The sequence below is a fragment of the Equus przewalskii genome, chromosome 11 (assembly GCF_037783145.1).
Source record: "Equus przewalskii isolate Varuska chromosome 11, EquPr2, whole genome shotgun sequence".
NCBI classification, from domain to species: domain Eukaryota; kingdom Metazoa; phylum Chordata; class Mammalia; order Perissodactyla; family Equidae; genus Equus; species Equus przewalskii.
In genome coordinates this window covers 34,296,722-34,313,750 of record NC_091841.1, presented here as the reverse complement: position 1 = coordinate 34,313,750, position 17,029 = coordinate 34,296,722, and the positions used below count along the sequence as shown (strand labels likewise).

General features: G+C 51.1%; 2 protein-coding genes across 19 annotated transcripts in view; one reads left to right on the top strand and one right to left on the bottom strand.

Annotated features, from left to right (window-relative positions):
* The first annotated feature begins 45 nt into the window (after positions 1–45).
* On the top strand, positions 46–5,876 carry RIC8A (RIC8 guanine nucleotide exchange factor A). Of its 3 annotated transcripts, none has more exons than XM_070564617.1 (10): positions 52–245; positions 377–542; positions 619–1,209; positions 1,700–1,791; positions 2,377–2,527; positions 3,616–3,711; positions 3,795–3,939; positions 4,015–4,159; positions 4,573–4,692; positions 5,077–5,876. In XM_070564617.1, the coding sequence occupies exons 3-10, from the start codon at positions 817–819 to the stop codon at positions 5,195–5,197; spliced, it is 1,263 nt and encodes a 420-aa protein (XP_070420718.1). In that variant the 5' UTR covers positions 52–245; positions 377–542; positions 619–816; the 3' UTR covers positions 5,198–5,876. The 3 variants fall into 3 exon arrangements, with proteins under 3 accessions (XP_070420717.1, XP_070420718.1, XP_070420716.1); XM_070564615.1 differs by having other exon boundaries at positions 72–245; positions 495–542; XM_070564616.1 differs by lacking the exon at positions 377–542 and having other exon boundaries at positions 46–245.
* Positions 5,877–6,724: 848 nt separating this feature from the next.
* SIRT3 (sirtuin 3) overlaps positions 6,725–17,029 on the bottom strand; it is a 21,932-nt gene continuing 11,627 nt past the window's right edge. For all 16 annotated transcript variants that reach the window (XM_070564618.1, XM_070564619.1, XM_070564630.1 and 13 more), the window contains 3 exons: positions 13,428–13,589; positions 8,941–9,150; positions 6,725–7,286 (listed from right to left, as the gene is read on the bottom strand). In XM_070564618.1, the coding sequence (XP_070420719.1) occupies positions 7,266–7,286; positions 8,941–9,150; positions 13,428–13,589 (393 nt within the window). In that variant the 3' untranslated portion in view covers positions 6,725–7,265. The remainder of the gene's footprint in view (positions 7,287–8,940; positions 9,151–13,427; positions 13,590–17,029) is intronic.

Sequence of the window (17,029 nt, the reverse complement as noted above, 5' to 3'; positions counted from 1 at the left end):
TAAGGCGCGCGCAGCCCAGGCCCCGCCCCCGCGGCGCCGCGCAGGCGTGTCCCGGCCACCCCCGCGCGCCGAACCGGGGCGGGGCGAGGCGGGCGAACTCGGGCCCCGAGCAGCGGAGTGAGGTCGCTCCCGCTTTCCCGGCGCCAGCTCCCGGGGACGCGATGGAGCCCCGGGCGGTGGCGGACGCCGTCCAAACGGGGGAGGAGGACGTGGTTATGGAGGCTCTGCGCGCGTACAACCGGGAGGTGAGCGGAGCACTGGCCGTGGGGCGTGCAAGGCGGCGGTGTGGTGGGTGGGCGCGGCCGAGGGCGGAAGGGAGCGGCGGGTAGCGGCGCCGAGCTTGCGAGGAGCCTTAGGGGAGTCGGGCGCGCTGCAGGGGGCAAGTGTGCGGGCCGCCGTCTGTTCGGAGCGGCGCTGCAGCCTCGGGCCTTGTCTCGGAGCCCGGGACCTGCTTGTGCGGACCTGCGGCCCCTGAGCCCCGGGTCTCCCTACAGAACTCCCAGAGCTTCACGTTTGATGACGCCCAGCAGGAGGACAGGAAGGTGGGTGCTGACCGCAGGGAAGGGGGCAGGGCCGGGTCAAGGGGCCTGGTGGAGCCGCTCTCCTCCCCGCCCACAGAGACTGGCGGAGCTACTGGCCTCGGTCTTGGAGCAGGGTTTGCCACCGTCCCGTCGCGTCACCTGGCTGCAGAGCATCCGCATCCTGTCCAGGGACCGCAGCTGCCTGGACCCGTTCATCAGCCGCCAGAGCCTGCAGGCTCTTGCCTACTGTGCTGGCATCTCCGCCTCCGGGGGATCGGTCCCCGAGCCCCTGGACATGGACGTTGTTCTCGAGTCTCTCAAGTGCCTGTGCAATCTTGTGCTCAGCAGCCCGGTGGCACAGGTGCTGGCGGCGGAGGCCCGCCTGGTGGTGAGGCTCGCAGAGCGCGTGGGGCTCTACCGCGAGAGCAGCTTCCCGCACGACGTCCAGTTCTTTGACTTGCGTCTTCTCTTCTTGCTAACTGCGCTTCGCACCGACGTGCGCCAGCAGCTGTTTCAGGAGCTGCAGGGAGTGCGCTTGCTGACTGATGCGCTGGAGCTGACCCTGGGAATGAGCTCTGAAGAGAGCCCCCCTGAGCTCCTTCCTCCCCAGGAGACTGAGCGGGCCATGGAGATCCTTAAAGTGCTCTTCAACATTACCTTCGACTCCATCAAGAGAGAGGTGGACGAGGTGAGGGCTGATTTGAACCCGAGGGTGGGGCTTAACAGCTTGGACATTTCCTGGCTGTGCCTCCCTGCTGTGTACCTTCAAGTTTCTGTGAGAGGACAGGAGGAGCTCTCAGCCTGTTGGAGGAAGCAGGGAGACACCTGGGTAGGGGCCCCAGGAGAGGCTTCTGAGGGAGGTGGAGAGCACATTTGGCTTTTGCAGCCTGGCAGGAGTGCTGTCTGGTGCATGGGGAGGCTGTAAGAGATTCCCAGTCCTGTGGCTGTGAGCATGGGGCAGAGCACAGAGCGTGACTTTGTTCCAAGGTCCGTTGACGTTCTTAATCAGGAGAGTACTTTTTGGGTCGTGTAGGAGAGGCCAAGAAGCCAGGTGTGTAGCAGGGGAGATGTGTAACTAGTGCACCCCGTCCTGCAGTGGAGCAGACAGTGGAACCTCAGCTCGCAGTAGGAGGATGAGTGGGGCTCTCTCTCACAGGAACTTCTTATTCTTTGGTCAGGAAGATGCTGCCCTTTACCGGCACCTGGCAACCCTCCTGCGGCACTGTGTGATGGTCACTGCTGCTGGAGACCGCACAGAAGAGTTCCACGGGTGAGGGTGGGGCCTGTTGTGCTGGGAGGGAAGTGTGCTCACGTGTCTAGACAATGGTTCCCAGCTCTGGTTGTGGATCAGGCTTCACCTTAGAGAGTCTTCAATCAGTCTGCGTGGTGCTAGACACCAGTGTGTTTCCAAAGAGCCCCATCACTTAGACTATGGGGCCAGGACCGGAGAACCCTGAGTCTGGGAACAGGAACATGTCGCTGGACCTTAGGTAGTGGCAGTGGAGGGTGTGGTTTCTACAGAGCAATGTGGGTACTCACTTCTGTTCTCAGTGACCTGTGCCTGGGGGCAGGTCCTGGTTTTCCAGAGGTCATGTATGGTGCTTCAGCCCAGACAGAGGGTCACAGGTGAGGCATCTGCAAAATAGTGCCCCCTCCTCAGGGACCCATGCCACTGAGCAGGAGTGCCCCTGAGATCAGTCCTCTTCTCAATTCTGGCCCCTAGTGCTGCTCCTTAGGCTCCTGGACATTGGCTCACATTATGTGTGGCCCCAGCAGGGGGTACCAAGGGTTGTACCTGTGCTGGGGGATTCGATTTACCAAGCCCCCCCCCCGCCCCCGCAACATCTGTCTCTAGCCACACAGTGAACCTGCTGGGGAACTTGCCCCTCAAGTGTCTGGACGTCCTCCTGACCCTGGAGCCGCACGAAGGCTCCCTGGAGTTCCTGGGAGTGAACATGGATGTGATTTGTGTCCTCCTCAGCTTCTTGGAGAAGCGTCTGCACCAGGTGGGCAGTGGGTCTTGCTGTGTGGGCTTTCTAGTGACTCTGGCTTTCCCAATAGCTGCAGTCACTGCTTTTGTGCCATCCATGCTAGTAAGTGGAGATCAGCTCAGCAGTGTGATTTGGGTGATTCCTCCAGCTGCTCTGTGGTCCAGCCAGGTGGGAAGCCAGACTCCTCCCTAAGAAGCACATGGACCCTCCCACACACGCACTTGAAGGTTTACTTCTGCTGGTTACTCCCAGGAAACAAGTTTTCAGCATCTGCTTTTTAGATTTTTTAGTGGATCCTTCTTGGCGGTCCTGAGAAGCTCTACTGCCTGCTTATGACCTTAGACTTTTAGTGTTTCTGAGCAGAGGCAGCCCTTGGTGACGAGCATCAGCTATCTCTTGGCATCCCTGAGGGGACCCACAGGAACCTTGAGCCAGAAGCTGCCTGATTCCTGCAACTGTACCATGGGATGTTGGCCATCCGGGGGTCTGACCAGTCCCTCTGGGAGCTTGCAGACGTAATGCAAGCTAAAGAGCGCAATAGACCAAGACTCAGCAGACCCCTTGGGATCCATGTTACCCCAGTGTGCTGTGAGCTAGGTCACACACCTGGCGCTGGACGCACAGGCCATGACCATCTGTCCCTGCCACTGCTGCAGCTGGCGTTGGGGTGCAGGGAGGGTAAGTGGGGGGAGGCTGGGGAGGGACAGGAGCTCCCGCCTCTCTGGGTCCATGAAGCCCACAGAGTAGGGATTTTGTTCTTGTGTTTTTGGCTGCTGTTTTCTAAGAACACTTTATGTGCCAGTGGTGTGCTAAGAGCTGTAAAAGGCTGGGTTTTCTGACAACCCTGGTTACAGATGAGGAAGCTGGACGCAAAGCAGTTATGTGCCCCGTCACAGAGCACGCAAGTGGCCTCCTGACTTAGGTTCCGTCCCCGTCCCTCTTGAAGCTCACAGACCCCCACTGCCTGTTCTCAGCCCCTCAGCTGACTGCCTGCGGCAGGGCGTCTTCCCAAGCGCCTCGTGCCAGCACAGCCTAGAGCTCATGTAGCCCCTGGGCTTCCAGTCAGATGGGGCACGGCCCCGGTGACAGAGGCTCTCCTGCAGACGCACAGGCTGAAGGAAAGCGTGGCCCCAGTGCTCAGCGTGCTGACGGAGTGTGCCCGCATGCACCGCCCCGCCAGGAAGTTCCTGAAGGCCCAGGTACAGGGCTGGGGCACTGGGACCGAGCCCTGCTCACAGACCCTGGCCACTCCAGTCCAGGCTGAGGGATGCTGCCTCCCCAGGTGCTGCCCCCACTGCGGGACGTGAGGACCCGGCCTGAGGTCGGGGAACTGCTACGGAACAAGCTTGTTCGCCTCATGACACACCTGGACACCGACGTGAAGAGGGTGGCAGCCGAGTTCCTGTTTGTTCTGTGCTCGGAGAGCGGTGAGTAGGGGGCCCAGCCCCGAGCCTGCCCCTCTCTGGCCACATTCGCACGCTGATCTCTGCCCTGGCCCTCAGTGCCCCGGTTCATCAAGTACACCGGCTATGGGAACGCCGCCGGCCTCCTGGCTGCCAGGGGCCTCATGGCTGGGGGCCGGCCTGAGGGCCAGTACTCGGAGGACGAGGACACGGACACAGATGAGTACAAGGAAGCCAAGGCCAGGTGTGTGCCCCCATGTCCTCAGGCTCCCTCAGTCTGCCCCCATCCCTGTTACCACACCATCTGGACCCATGGGGTGGGCAGGACAGGATGACAAATGCAGAAGACCTTTGGGAATCAGGCACTTGTTCCTACATGACATGTGTCCTGACATCGGATGTTTTGTTGAGAACACAGAGGCTGAAGGGGCTGAGCAGTCCAGGGACCAGGCGGTCCAGGGATAGGGGCTGGTTAACTGCTGATGCTGGAGGGAGGTCTCTTCCTGCAATTGCCTCACCTCTCCCTGCCCCCAGGAGAGTGAGTTTCTTGCCAGTCTAGGCCCAAGCAGGAAGATGTGGGGCCCCACCAGCCCCTGACAGCCCCTTCTGTCCTGGAGAGTCACTAATGATACCCCACCCCCCTCCTCTGGGAAACAGCATAAACCCAGTGACCGGGAGGGTGGAGGAAAAGCCACCAAACCCCATGGAGGGCATGACGGAGGAACAGAAGGAGCATGAGGCCATGAAGCTGGTGAACATGTTTGACAAGCTCTCGAGGTGCGTGGTGTGGCAAGGCGGGGCCCACAGCCAGTAGAAAGGAGGATGGACGTGTGTCCTGTCTTGTGAGCCCTGGGAGCTGGAGTCAGAGGAGGGTGCAGGGTTCCGGCAAGGTTGCATTACTCATGCTTGAAATTGCCTGTCCTGGAGGAAGACCCCCAGGGAAGGGTTAGATCGCAATCAGTGTCATGTCCATCTTACAGATGATGCAAACTGATGCCCAGAGAAACTAAGAAACTGCCTTAGGTCTCAGAGCCACCAGGTAGTAGTGAGGATTCAGGCCTGAGGGATACAAGTTCCTACCCAGGCTTCCCTGTCAAAAGGAGCAGCAGGTGGCAGTCGGGGATGAGCAGGACCCAGCCCCACCACACAATTCCCCCACAGGCACAGAGTCATCCAGCCCATGGGGATGAGTCCTCGGGGTCACCTGACATCCCTGCAAGATGCCATGTGCCAGACCATGGAGGGGCAGCTCTCCTCAGACCCTGACTCGGACCCTGATTGAGGATGGCCGCTCTTCCACTCCCCCTTCAGAACTGGTGCTGCTTCCAGAGACGTCCTTGGGGCTGTGACCGGGGAAGCTACAGCCCTCCCTCCACCTTCTCTTTTCTCTCAAAGTTCTGTTCACAGTTTGCCTCTGGTCCAATTTTTTAACTCTAGGACTGCGAGGTTCTTGTCCTGCTACAGCTCTGATAACTCAGCCTTCACTTTCACAAACGAAGTGGTTTCTTTCACATGTGCAAAGGCTGCTGCCTGGACACACAAATGAGCATGTGTTTGGGGGACCAAGGGCTGAGCGTGGGTGCACGCAGACGAAAGCACTTCCACAGTGGGCCCAGACCAGTGTGTGGGGCAAGCACTGCATTTCACAGGGTAAAAGAACCTGCTAGAACTTTATATACCAACATCAGAAACACACTTCCAAGGTATGCTCTGCTGGTTCCCCACTGAGCACAGGGCCAGTGGGCTCCTCCCATTCTTGGTCCTGGCTCAGCCACCTGCTGTGGGTCCACAGCACCTGAGTTCTCACCGGTTGTGACAAGTGAATCTTGATCCCTCCCACTAGCTTAAACCATAAATACATGAAGGAAATATCCTTTGTAAAACCATAAATCTAGACTTATATGATGCACCACACAGTGTCTCAAAGACATCATCCTGCAATAAAGAGTTTCGGGCAAGAATGAGTGTGTTTGTGAATGTATGTGTAAAATCTCAAGCGAAGGCACATTAAGAAGAAATAGGAACTAATTTCATTCTTTTCAGAATTCAACAGTTTTGTCTTTTGTTCTCCTTGAGGAGTGAGGCCACCAGACCCCCTTCTGAAATCTCAGTTAAATCTATTCCAAGTGAGCTCCAGCCTAGGGGTCCAGTAGGAGACAATGCTAGAAAGGAGGGAGTGCACGTGGGGTCACAGCCAGGAGTCAGGAAGGTGTGCCTAGAGGTGCTGTCCACGCAGGGCCTCGGGCAAACCCAGCAGAAGGAACCTGTGCAGGAACAAGAAGCTCACAGCAGGTTCCCCCTGGGCAGCCATGTGTCCTGAGCACGGGTCGGGGAGCCCAGGCAGCAGCGTGGCCTGAGCACAGGTCGGGGAGCCCAGGCAGCGGCGTGGCCTGAGCACGGGTCAGGGAGCCCAGGCAGCGGCGTGGCCTGAGCACGGGTCAGGGAGCCCAGCAGGCAACCGGGAGCCAGCCAAGGTTTGTGAGTAATGCCTTCCATGCCTTAGAGGCTCAGTCCAGCGGTGTTACTGAAAGAAGGCCTGGTGGGGAGAATGGGGACAAGGAGACGTGGAAAGCTGCTGGAATAGTCTGGAACAGATGAGTTTCTGGGGGAGAGTGACCAGGAGGTGAGAGGTGCTGGGGCCTCTCAGCTGGAAGAGAGGGCACGAGAGTCCTCTCCAGGGTGAATCCAGGGACGGATCACCTCAGTCCTTGGATTATTCCAGTAGAGGGGACACCCATGCACCCCAAGGTCCCCCTTCCACATTCATTGTTAGCACGTGCATTCCCTTTGAGACAAAAAGAAGGGATGCTCAATTTTTCAAATTTATTTCATGCCAGAAATGAAGGAGCTTTCTCTAATTAAAAATAAGCCTTCTAAGGAGACCAACATGCTAGAAGACCCTAGTGCATTGTTTGGGACCGAGGACCACACTTTGGGACGTGACTGGGGCAGCTCAGCCCAAGACTGGGTGTTTCTAACGGACAGATGCTGAGCCTGCCCTTCACATGGAGACCTAGACACACTACAGCAGATCTGGTCTGGGATTCCAGTCAGTCTGAGTTCAAGAGGGTCAGAATCTTTTGGCATTAGGAGCTTGAGCAGAGTGAAGAGCTAAAACCACCACAGCAAAAAGGCAGCTCCTTTGTACCTGCGACCAGGTTGTCTCCAAGTGTGATCACTACCCTACCTGTCAGCACAGCGCTCACGACCTGGGAAGATGTGCACACGTGCTAGTTCAGCCACAATGTGTAAACTTGCCCAAGCTGTTCTTCAGGCACGAGGTCTCATCAGGAATGGGCTGTGACTCTCCCATGAAACCACTTCTGCTACGAGGGACAGCTGTCACCCTTCTATCTGTCCTGTCCATCGAGCTGGAACACAAAGGGGAGAGGGAATCAGTTATCCAAAAACACCTGGGCAGACCCACAGATCTCAGGGCCTGGATGCAGTTTTATAAAACGGAAGCTTTTCTGCCTCTTTGCAAATTCTGCTGTTGAGCCAAGTAAAGACATGCCAGCAGGGCTGGGCAGAACTGGGTGGCTAAATGGAGGGCCTCAATTAAGTAGCCGATCAAGATGTATGAAGGTCACATGCTCAAAGACATTCACTATTTGGAAAAGTAACTCAGGTTAGACTGTAATTCATCCCTCAGTGTTTATTCTTGGATAACAACTCCTTTTAAATAAATAACCCCCTAAAATCATAACCCACTTGACATAAATTACTATGAAACTAGAAAATAGCACAGGTCAAGCCCTATAGCACTACCTCCAAAGACACCTAAGGGGCTGCTTGACTGGTCTTGCTGTTGAATGGAAACAGGAAGTCAGAGGCAGGCGAAGAGTGCCGTGCAGGCAGCCAGGCGGATCTGACCCGAATCTCTGTTGCCCTGAGAGCAAGGTCTCTGCTTCCATCCTCAATGTGTAAAGCATAAGCCTGCCTCAGTGTTAGCTGGATTCTCTGCTTCCATAAAGTGACTCAGCAACATCATTTGGACATTTGATGGTCTTTATTTCCCCCAACATGAGAGGGAAATGGCACCAACCTACATCTTAGCCCTAAGAGCCAAAGTGGAATGAAAGGCTGGAAATAACAGTGGCAACAATGTCTAATATGTGTGGGAACAGTAAATGCGAAGGCTCATCTCCTTGATAAGCCTTGTATTCTTTGGTTCAATCTGTAGGAACTCAGGCTGCAGCGAGAGGCAGGGGCTTTAGCCATGGAGGTGAGAGGGAAGGGCCCTGAGGCCTGAGGCAGTCACAGCTGGAGGGGGGGGGGTTCCCAAGATGTCTATCTTGGGGCAACAAGACCCTCGGTTCTGGCAACCTGGTGAAATCCCCTTTGGGTGTGTTACACCTGCCTGTAATCACGACTCTCCTCTCTGAGACGACTAGACTCCAGTGCTCAACGCTGCCTCCTGCAGGAAATAATCCCTCAACTCCCAGCTGCACATGCTGGTTCTCAGGGAAACCACGTTTTCCGTAACTTCACTTGTTTACAGGAGGTTTGAGGTCTGGAGAGTGTCAAGGCTCTTTGGCTTTCTACCCTCCCTAGATTGTGACATGTCAGTGGCTCTCATGCTGATTATTTCCTAAAAGTGCGTGGTGTGGCTCCATCCCACACAAGCGAGAACTTCAGCTTCTCCAAGTTCCTGAGCCTGTATCACCTCAGAGTCATCCCTTGGCCTCAAGCTGTTCAGTGCTGCTTCATTTCAGGGAACACGAGGCTCTGCTGAGGAGCGGTGAGAGCACAGACTCCCGACAGCTCAGCCTGCTGGCCCCGCGTGCCTGCTCCACCGCTGAGAGCAGGCGCTGGGTGCCAGCTTCTCCATCTACACGAGGGACTGAGAATCGCAGCACCCGACTCACAGGCACACAGCCAGCCAGGCAATGCCTGGTGCAGGATTCGCAGCCAACATTAGCTGATCCTGCACTGTCTTAGCCAAATGGCTCCACACCCAGCGGACCCAGATCCCAGGGCAGTGAAGAAGGCAGGCCCTTGATGACCCTACTCAGCAGTCTGTACCTTTCCAGTTTCCCGCTGGATGAGGTCCTGCATCTCTTCCGTCCAGCCCAGAAGCTCCACCAGCTTTTCCACACCATGTACCACGTCCCCCAGCTGAACCACGTCCCTGCTGCGAGGACGCCACGCCAAGGGCCCCACCAGGTCCCGGTTGATGAGCAGTCGGGGCACCGAGCTCTGCACGGCCTCAGACAAGCTGGCAAAAGGTTCCACCTGGAAAACGTGAGCAGAGTATCCACCCTCTGCACCCCTCAGGACACTTCATGCACAGCCTCTGAGGCCTTGGAGGGACAGCACAGACTGAGGGTAAGGCCTCGGATACAGAGATGACACACCACCCACTTTATTTCTTCTAGTTGCCTTCCTGCTCTTTGGTCTCCATGCCCTTGTTTCCTCCTCCCCTGAGCCTCCCTCTCCTCCTTGTCCTCCTCCAGCTTCTGCGGGTGCTCCTCCCCAGCAATCACACAGTCTTACCTGTCTTCCTCCACCATCTCCCAGCATGCCACTGACATGTGACACGTCACGCCTGTCTGCTCTCACTTCCTGAGAGCAGTGACCTGGTCCCACAGAGGGAGCACCTCTGAGGGCTCCTGATGCCCCTGTGACCTGGCGGTTTTCCCACCTCTGCACAGCCTTCACTATCTGGACCTCCAGGGGGCCTAACTCGGGGCTGTGGGCTTCTTCATCCAGCTCTCAAGTGAAATTTTCACTCAAGAGTAGTAATGTAAGAAATGGATAGGTTAATAAATGGTATTGAGACTGGCTCCTTATCTGGGAGGAAAATGCTCAAATCCTGCCTTTCACTGAAAAAAAATCAAGTGAATTAAAGATTTAAATGTAAACAAAATAGGCCTTGAAGAAAAATTAGGGTTTATAAGTAAAGGAGAGGAGGACTTTTTAGGCATAACAGCTGAAGTCAGATAAGACAAGGGAAAATGAGGACATATTTGACTATGTGATGCTATCACACTGTCATCTACACAAAACTCCCATGCAGAAAAATAGTTTTTAAACCTTATCACCATAAACAAACTGCAATAACACAACATGTGACAAAAAGTTTATATTGCTAATTGATCAGGTAATTTATAAACATTTTACATAATTTACGAATTTGTATTGCCAACTTGTGAAGAGAAAAAAATAACCCAGTGGAAAATGGGCAAGAGATACAAATATGCAGAGAGAAGCAATATGGTAGTCAATAAACATATGAGAAGATGAATGCCACTCCTCATTACAGAAATGCAAAATCTCTCTCTCACACACACTTGTTACTTTTGACCAGATTTGTAAAAACTTAAAGACAGGTAATATTTGGTAGTGGTGAGGAAATGGGAAAATGATCAATCACATACTGTTGGTGGCAGTGTAATAGTGTATTTTTCTGGAAAGCAAGTTCTCAATATCTATTTACTACAGAAGTATGCATGAGTATGTAAAAATATATAAACATGGATATTCACTACAACATTATTTATTTTTTTTTGCTGAGGAAGATTAGCCCTGAGCTAACATCTGTGCCCATCTTCCCCTACTTTATATGTGAGTCACAGTGACAGCATGGCTGACAAATGGTGTAGGTCCACTCCTGGGATCCAAACCCGTGAACCCAGGCCACCAAAGTGGAGTGCAGGAACCACTTAACCACTTAACCACCATGCCACAGGGCCAGCCCCACAACATTATCTTTAATATAAAAACTGCATACTATTTATTTTTGCTGTTCATCAATAGGACACTGCTTAAATAAATTTTGGTATAGATCCATAATCCCTTGTCTTAAAACTCTTGGGGCTGGATGTGTTTCATAATTCAGAATATTTCAGATTTGAGAAAACATGATACAGTTTACACCATAATTATGTCACAGCTCAGTGAGATGCAGAGAGCTCCGCAATCCAGCACACTGACATTTCTTCCACAGCATGTGACACAGATAGTCTGTGAGCAACACAACAGGTAGCTGAATGCGACTAGCTCCCTGTTTACAGAGGAGCACTCTGCTTTGGGGCCTCAGGTGGCCCTCACATCCGTAGCTGTAAGGGATGCTGTGGGCATCTACAGGTGGGTCTCTGTGCACAGTGTTGCCCCACTTCTGGTTGAAGATCACCACATCTGTGCACGTACATAGTTGTATAGAGGAGACACCTGAGGCGACATGAGAAAAATGCTAACAATGCTGGTGCGACTAAAGTGATCTTTGCTCTATATATAATGTGTGAATTTTTTTAAAACAAAAACATGGTACTTTTATAATCCGGAAAAAAAGGCTATTTTCATTTCTCTTAAAAAATAAAGAGGCCTGGTGGCCCCAGTGTCCACACCCGGTAGCCAGCACAGGTCAGCACCACATGCCACTGACCACCACGGTTCACTGGCCCCTCTCCCTGCCCCTCCCATGTCCGTCCCCCCATCCAGGCCCAGTGTGGGCACCCCAGATCTGTTCACACTCCAGGCTCTTCCGTCTGCTCACTCTGGCACCCTAGTTCCTACCTCTGCTCCTACCTGGACTCCAGACTTGAAAATCTACCTAACCTGCTGCCCATGTCCACTTGACAGCCCCACACACTCAAATCGGGGTTCCAAGGCCAAACTCCCCTAAACTTCCCACCAGGCTTCTCCATCTCAGGAAATCAGCTCCATCCTCATGGCTGCTGAGGCCACAACCCTGGATCCTGTGGGTGTCCACACTTTCCCATGGACTCCACCTTCACACAGGCCTGGGCCCCAGCACCCTCTCCCGGCTCCACCTGCCACCCACTATCCCACCCACATCACCACCTAAGGGCATCTCCTGGCTCTTCCCGCTCCCACAGTGTCCCCATTCACCACACAGCACCTAGAGGGACAGGCAGTGGGACCATCCCCACCGCTGGCTCCACCTCACTCACTCCACCAGGCCCACAGGCCACTGCTTAGCCATGGGTAATGAATAAAGAAACCTCAACTAAACTGGATGGGGAAGTCCTGCAGGGAGAGCTCTCACCGCCATCACACATCATCAATTACTCCGAACAAGAAGAGAGGACCTTGCATCTCAGACAGGAAGTCCAACTACTTTACTACTGAAAGAAGATTCTCTCCCCATCCAGCAACAGCCCAGCCAATGAGAAACGCCGCAGGTCTGCCAATGAGACGCCGTTGCCTCCCTCAGCTGTTACTCTCCCCCAGTGGAGTTTCCTTTAGAACAGCCCCTCCCCATCCCGCTTTTTCTCTGTAAAAGCAGCTCCCCTGTTCATCCTCCATATTCGGCTATGGTTTGCCAGAGCATGCACATCCTAGATTGCAATTCTTTTGGCTATTCCCGCATAAACTCATTTTGAGGGTAAAGTAACAGGCAAACTTGCTTTTTAGGTTGACAGCTAACACCTTCACCTCCTTCAGCTCTTAGCTCCAGTGTTACCTTCCTAACAAAGCGTACACAAACCAACCAAGCTCATATCACTATGAGTCCCAGCCCCTCCTAGCCTTTCTATCCTACCTGCCATTTTTCCCACAACAGGTACACCACCTAACATACTATATAACTTACTGCAACATCTTACTGTGCCTGCCCAAAGCACTAGGACAGAGCCCAGCACACAGCAGGCAGATTTGCTGAATAAATACACAGTCTTGGGCCTTTGTGGCTGGCCAGGACCCCTGAGAGTAGGTCTTTCTGTCCTTTCTTCCCCCTTGGTGCCTCATCCAATCTGGCAGAGCTCGTTTCAGGGTCTCATTTCTTGCTCTCATCACATCATTTATAAATTTCCTGATTTTCAGATTCAGATGTAGAAGAGCTTCTTGAACATGTCCAATGGTTGTCTCCCAGGCACCTCAAATACACAGGGCAGAACTGAACTCAGCATCCTCCCCCCAAATTCTTCCTCACTCATAAATGGCCCGAAGCCCTGCAGACCAAACCAGACACCTCCCTCTCCCATCCAAAAAGTGACGCCAGGCTCCAAGTCCAGCCGTTCCCTCTCATTGCCATCTCTCACAGTCATGTGGTCTGACCACCATGCCCTCAGCTCTGCTTTCTTTAGGACCAGCCTCCTGGACATCTGCTCACTTCAATCCCTGCTCCTCAGCAGTCTCTCTCATCCCGAGGATGACCAGCTACGTCCCTGGTTCAATCTCTTCAGGCTTATCACTGCTTCTCCCACAAAATCGGTCTCTGTGATATGACCTGGGAAGCCTGCTCCCACCTCACCTCTCCCACACCCCTTCTGTTCTCCCTTCCCCTCACACACCGTGCCCCACCCACACTTACAGCACCTCCAAAGCTGCACATCCTCCCTTCTCCCTGTTCTCCTGCCCAGCTGCTGCTCCCTAGGCCTAGAACACTTGTGCTTCCTCATCAGTTGAATCCACTCATCTCCCAAAGGTAGAGACCCAGAGTGCTCCCAGAGAACCTGGAGCCACCCCCACCAGCCCCCACCTCCTCTGCCCAGTCCTTCCAGCCTCCTTCCCGCATACTCTGAGCCCCACTGGGCCTTTTGACAAACCTCCAGGGAGGTCCCAAGGATAAGCAGAAGATCTGCCATGGGGAAATCAATCACATGCAGCAAGAACCTCTGGGGCAGCGGCTCCCCAAAGAACACGATGTCTGGTTTCACAATGCCAGTGCAGACTGGGCAGCGGGGGATCCTGTCCACCATCACGTCGGCCTGGGGTAACACAAACAGAAAATGGACCCAAGGAAGATGTTGCAAAACACTTTAAAAGGAAAAGGCAAAAACAAATTCTTATTAAGAAATTTTCAAACATTCACAAAAGCTGAGAGAGCAGTATAATGAGCCCCCATGTACATAATGAACCCAGCTTCAACAATTATTGACATTTTAACAATTTTGTTTCATATAGCTCCCAAAATTTTGGGGAGGTTGGAGTATTTGAAAGCAGATCCTGGACGTCACATGACATATAGCACATCTAACACTGTGCTCTGCACCTGGAGTGGTTATCAAGGACACTCAGCTGCTAAGGAAATACTCAGATTACGCAGTCCCTGGAAGGCACTCTGAAGGCATTTGGCCTACAATAGGCATCATTCAATGAGAAAATCTGTCCCTGATTTTAGCTGAAGTGATCATGATATTGTCTCAGCCCTGGGAGATGTTCAGGTCAGCGTCAACTCACTGGCTGGAGTTATGAGTAACATTTGCCACAAACCATTTCCTTGCAGGCCATGGTAAAGTAGATGCAAATTATGATTATATCCTGCTACACTTGGATTGATGCCGTGGGCTAGATGTTAAAGGAGGAAACCTAAGGAAGAAGACACCTGGTTTTCTAAGATAAATCTTTACAGCTAATGCGATTTGTTTTAGCAGGCTGAACCCAGTAAAAAACAGCAGAAACACTGGACAAAAGAAATGGACTATTCAAAGACTTCCGACATTATCAGATATACATTAAAAACTATATTATGTTTAAATTAAACAAGACAGGATAAAAAAAATATAAAAAATAATGTAGTGGATTTGAAAAAGAACCAAATAGAACTTCCGGAAACAAAAAAGTAAGGAAAATTGAAACTTCATGGAACAGCTTTATTCTCTAAACAAAACAGAGTATTGACAAGCTGGAAAACAGTCCAGAAGAAAGTACACCAAACGCAGCACAAAGAGGAGCAAGGTGGAACACAGAGAAGAGTGACCAAGAACTGTGGGCAAGAGCATGACAAGGTCTAACAGATGTTTAATCAGAGTTCCACAAGGGAGAGGAGAGGAGATGGCAGGGACAAGGAATGTCTGAAGAGATAATGGCTGAGGATTTCTCTAGCAACAATGAAAGATATCAAACCACAGATTCAGAAAGCCTTACAAATTTTAAGCAGAATAAGTAAATAAGAGGAAATCTATATGGAGACACACCACAGTAAAAGTGCAAAACTCCAAAGACAAAGAGAAAAGTGTTAAAAATATTCAGAGAACAGACAGCAACAAACTGATTCTACAGTTTATATGGAGAGGCAAAAGACCCAGAATAGCCAACACAATATTGAAGGAGAACAAAGTTGGAGGACTGACACTACCTAACTTCAAGACTGGGTAACTTTAAATAAAGGTAAACTATTCTCTATACTATAATGCTGGATACATGTCATTTTAATTTGTCCAGAACTACAGAGTGTATACCACCAGGATGAACTCTAATGTGGACTTTGAGTGACAGATGATGTATCAGTGTAGGTTCACTGACTGTAACAAATGTACCACTCTGGTGAGGCTGTGCTATGTGTGTCGGGTGAGTATGTGGAAATTCTTCGTAATTTCCATTCAATTTTCCTGTGAACCTAAAAGTGCTCTAAAAAATAAAGTTTACTAAAAAAAAAAAAAAAAAGGTATCTTAACCATCCTAAAATTAATATGTAATTTCAACAGACCCAAAATAGCCAAAACAATCTTGAAAAAGAAGAACAAAGTTGGAGGACTCACTCTTCCTGATTTCAAAAGTTATTGCAAAGCTACAGTAATCAAAGCAGTGTGGTTCTGGCATAAAGACAGGCATTATAGCCCATGGAATAGAGAGCCCAGAAATAAACCCTCGCATAAGGTCAATGATTTTCAAAAAGGGTGTCAAGATGATTCAATGGGGAAGGGACAGTCTTCAACAAACGGTGCTGGGAAAACTGGACTGCCACATGGACAAGAATGAGGTGGGCCCTTATCTTACACATACATAAAAACCAACTCAAAAAGCCTAAACATAAGAGTTAAAAACACAGAGAAAAGATTCACAATCTTGCATTTGGCAATGACTTCTTGGATATGACACAAAACCACAGGTAACAAAAAAAAAACCCATAAATTGGACATCAAATTTTAAAACTTTTGTGTGTTAAAGGGCACTATAAACAGAGTGAAAAGGCAACCTGCAGGATGGGAGAAAATAAATCCTGTATGTGATAAGGGGTTAATATTCAGAATATATAAAGAACTACAACTCAACAACAAAAACCAAATAACTCAACTAAAAAATGGGCAAAGGACTTGAATAGACATTCCTCCAAAGAAGATATACAAATGACCAATAAGCACATGAAAAGATACTCAATATCACTGATCATTAGGAAAATGCAAATCAAAACCACAACGAAATATCACCTCATACTCATGAGGATGACTACTATCAAAAAAAACACAAAGGGGCTGGCCCGGTGGCTGAGTGGTTAAGTTTGCGCACTCTGCTGCAGGTGGCCCAGTGTTTCGTTGGTTCAAATCCTGGGCGCGGACATGGCACTGCTCATCAAACCACGCTGAGGCAGCGTCCCACATACCACAACTAGAAGGACCCACAGCGAAGAATATACAACTGTGTACTGGGGGGCTTTGGGGAGAAAAAGGAAAAAAATAAAATCTTTAAAAAAAAACAACACACAAAATAACAAGTGTTGGCAAGGACGCAAAGAAATTGGAACCCTGATGCATTGCTGGTGGGAATGTAAAATGGTGCAGTCACTATGGAAAACAGTATGGCGATTCCTCAAAAAATTAAAATAGAATTATCATATGATCCAGCAATTCCACGTTTTTTTTGTATGCTTTTTTGGTGAGGAAGATTGGCCCTAAGCTAACATCTGTTGCTAATCTTCCTCTTTTTTTCCTCCCTAAAGCCCTAGTACATAGTTGTATATCCTAGTTGTAGGTCATTCTAGTTCTTCTATGTGGGACACCACCACAGCATGGCTTGATGAGTGGTGTGTAGGTCCGTGCCCGGGATCCAAATCGGCAAACCCCAGGCTGCCAAAGCAGAGTATACGAACTTAACCATCCAGCCATGGGGCCAGCCCCCTCCACTTCTTGATATATACCCAAAAGAACTGAAAGCAGGAACTCAAACAGATATTTGTATGCTCATGTTCATAGCAGCATTATACACGATAGCCAAAAGGCAGAAGCAACCCAAGTGCCCATCAACAGATGAATGAACAAACAGAATGTGGTATATGTTAAAATGGAGTCTTACTACACCTTAAAAAGGACAGAAATTCTGCGGTATGCTACAAAATGGATGAACCTTGAGAATATTATGCTAAGTCACAAAAACAATAAAATATTGTGTGATTGCACTTATATGAGATACCTAGAATAGTCCAATTCAC

Bases quoted from the DNA above. Each gene is read 5' to 3' on its own strand.
- RIC8A (XM_070564615.1), top strand. From the start codon at position 162: ATGGAGCCCCGGGCGGTGGCGGACGCCGTCCAAACGGGGGAGGAGGAC. The intron at 2,528-3,615 runs GTGGGCAGTGGG...GCTCTCCTGCAG, and splicing joins TGGAGAAGCGTCTGCACCAG to ACGCACAGGCTGAAGGAAAG. The intron at 4,693-5,076 runs GTGCGTGGTGTG...ATTCCCCCACAG, and splicing joins ATGTTTGACAAGCTCTCGAG to GCACAGAGTCATCCAGCCCA.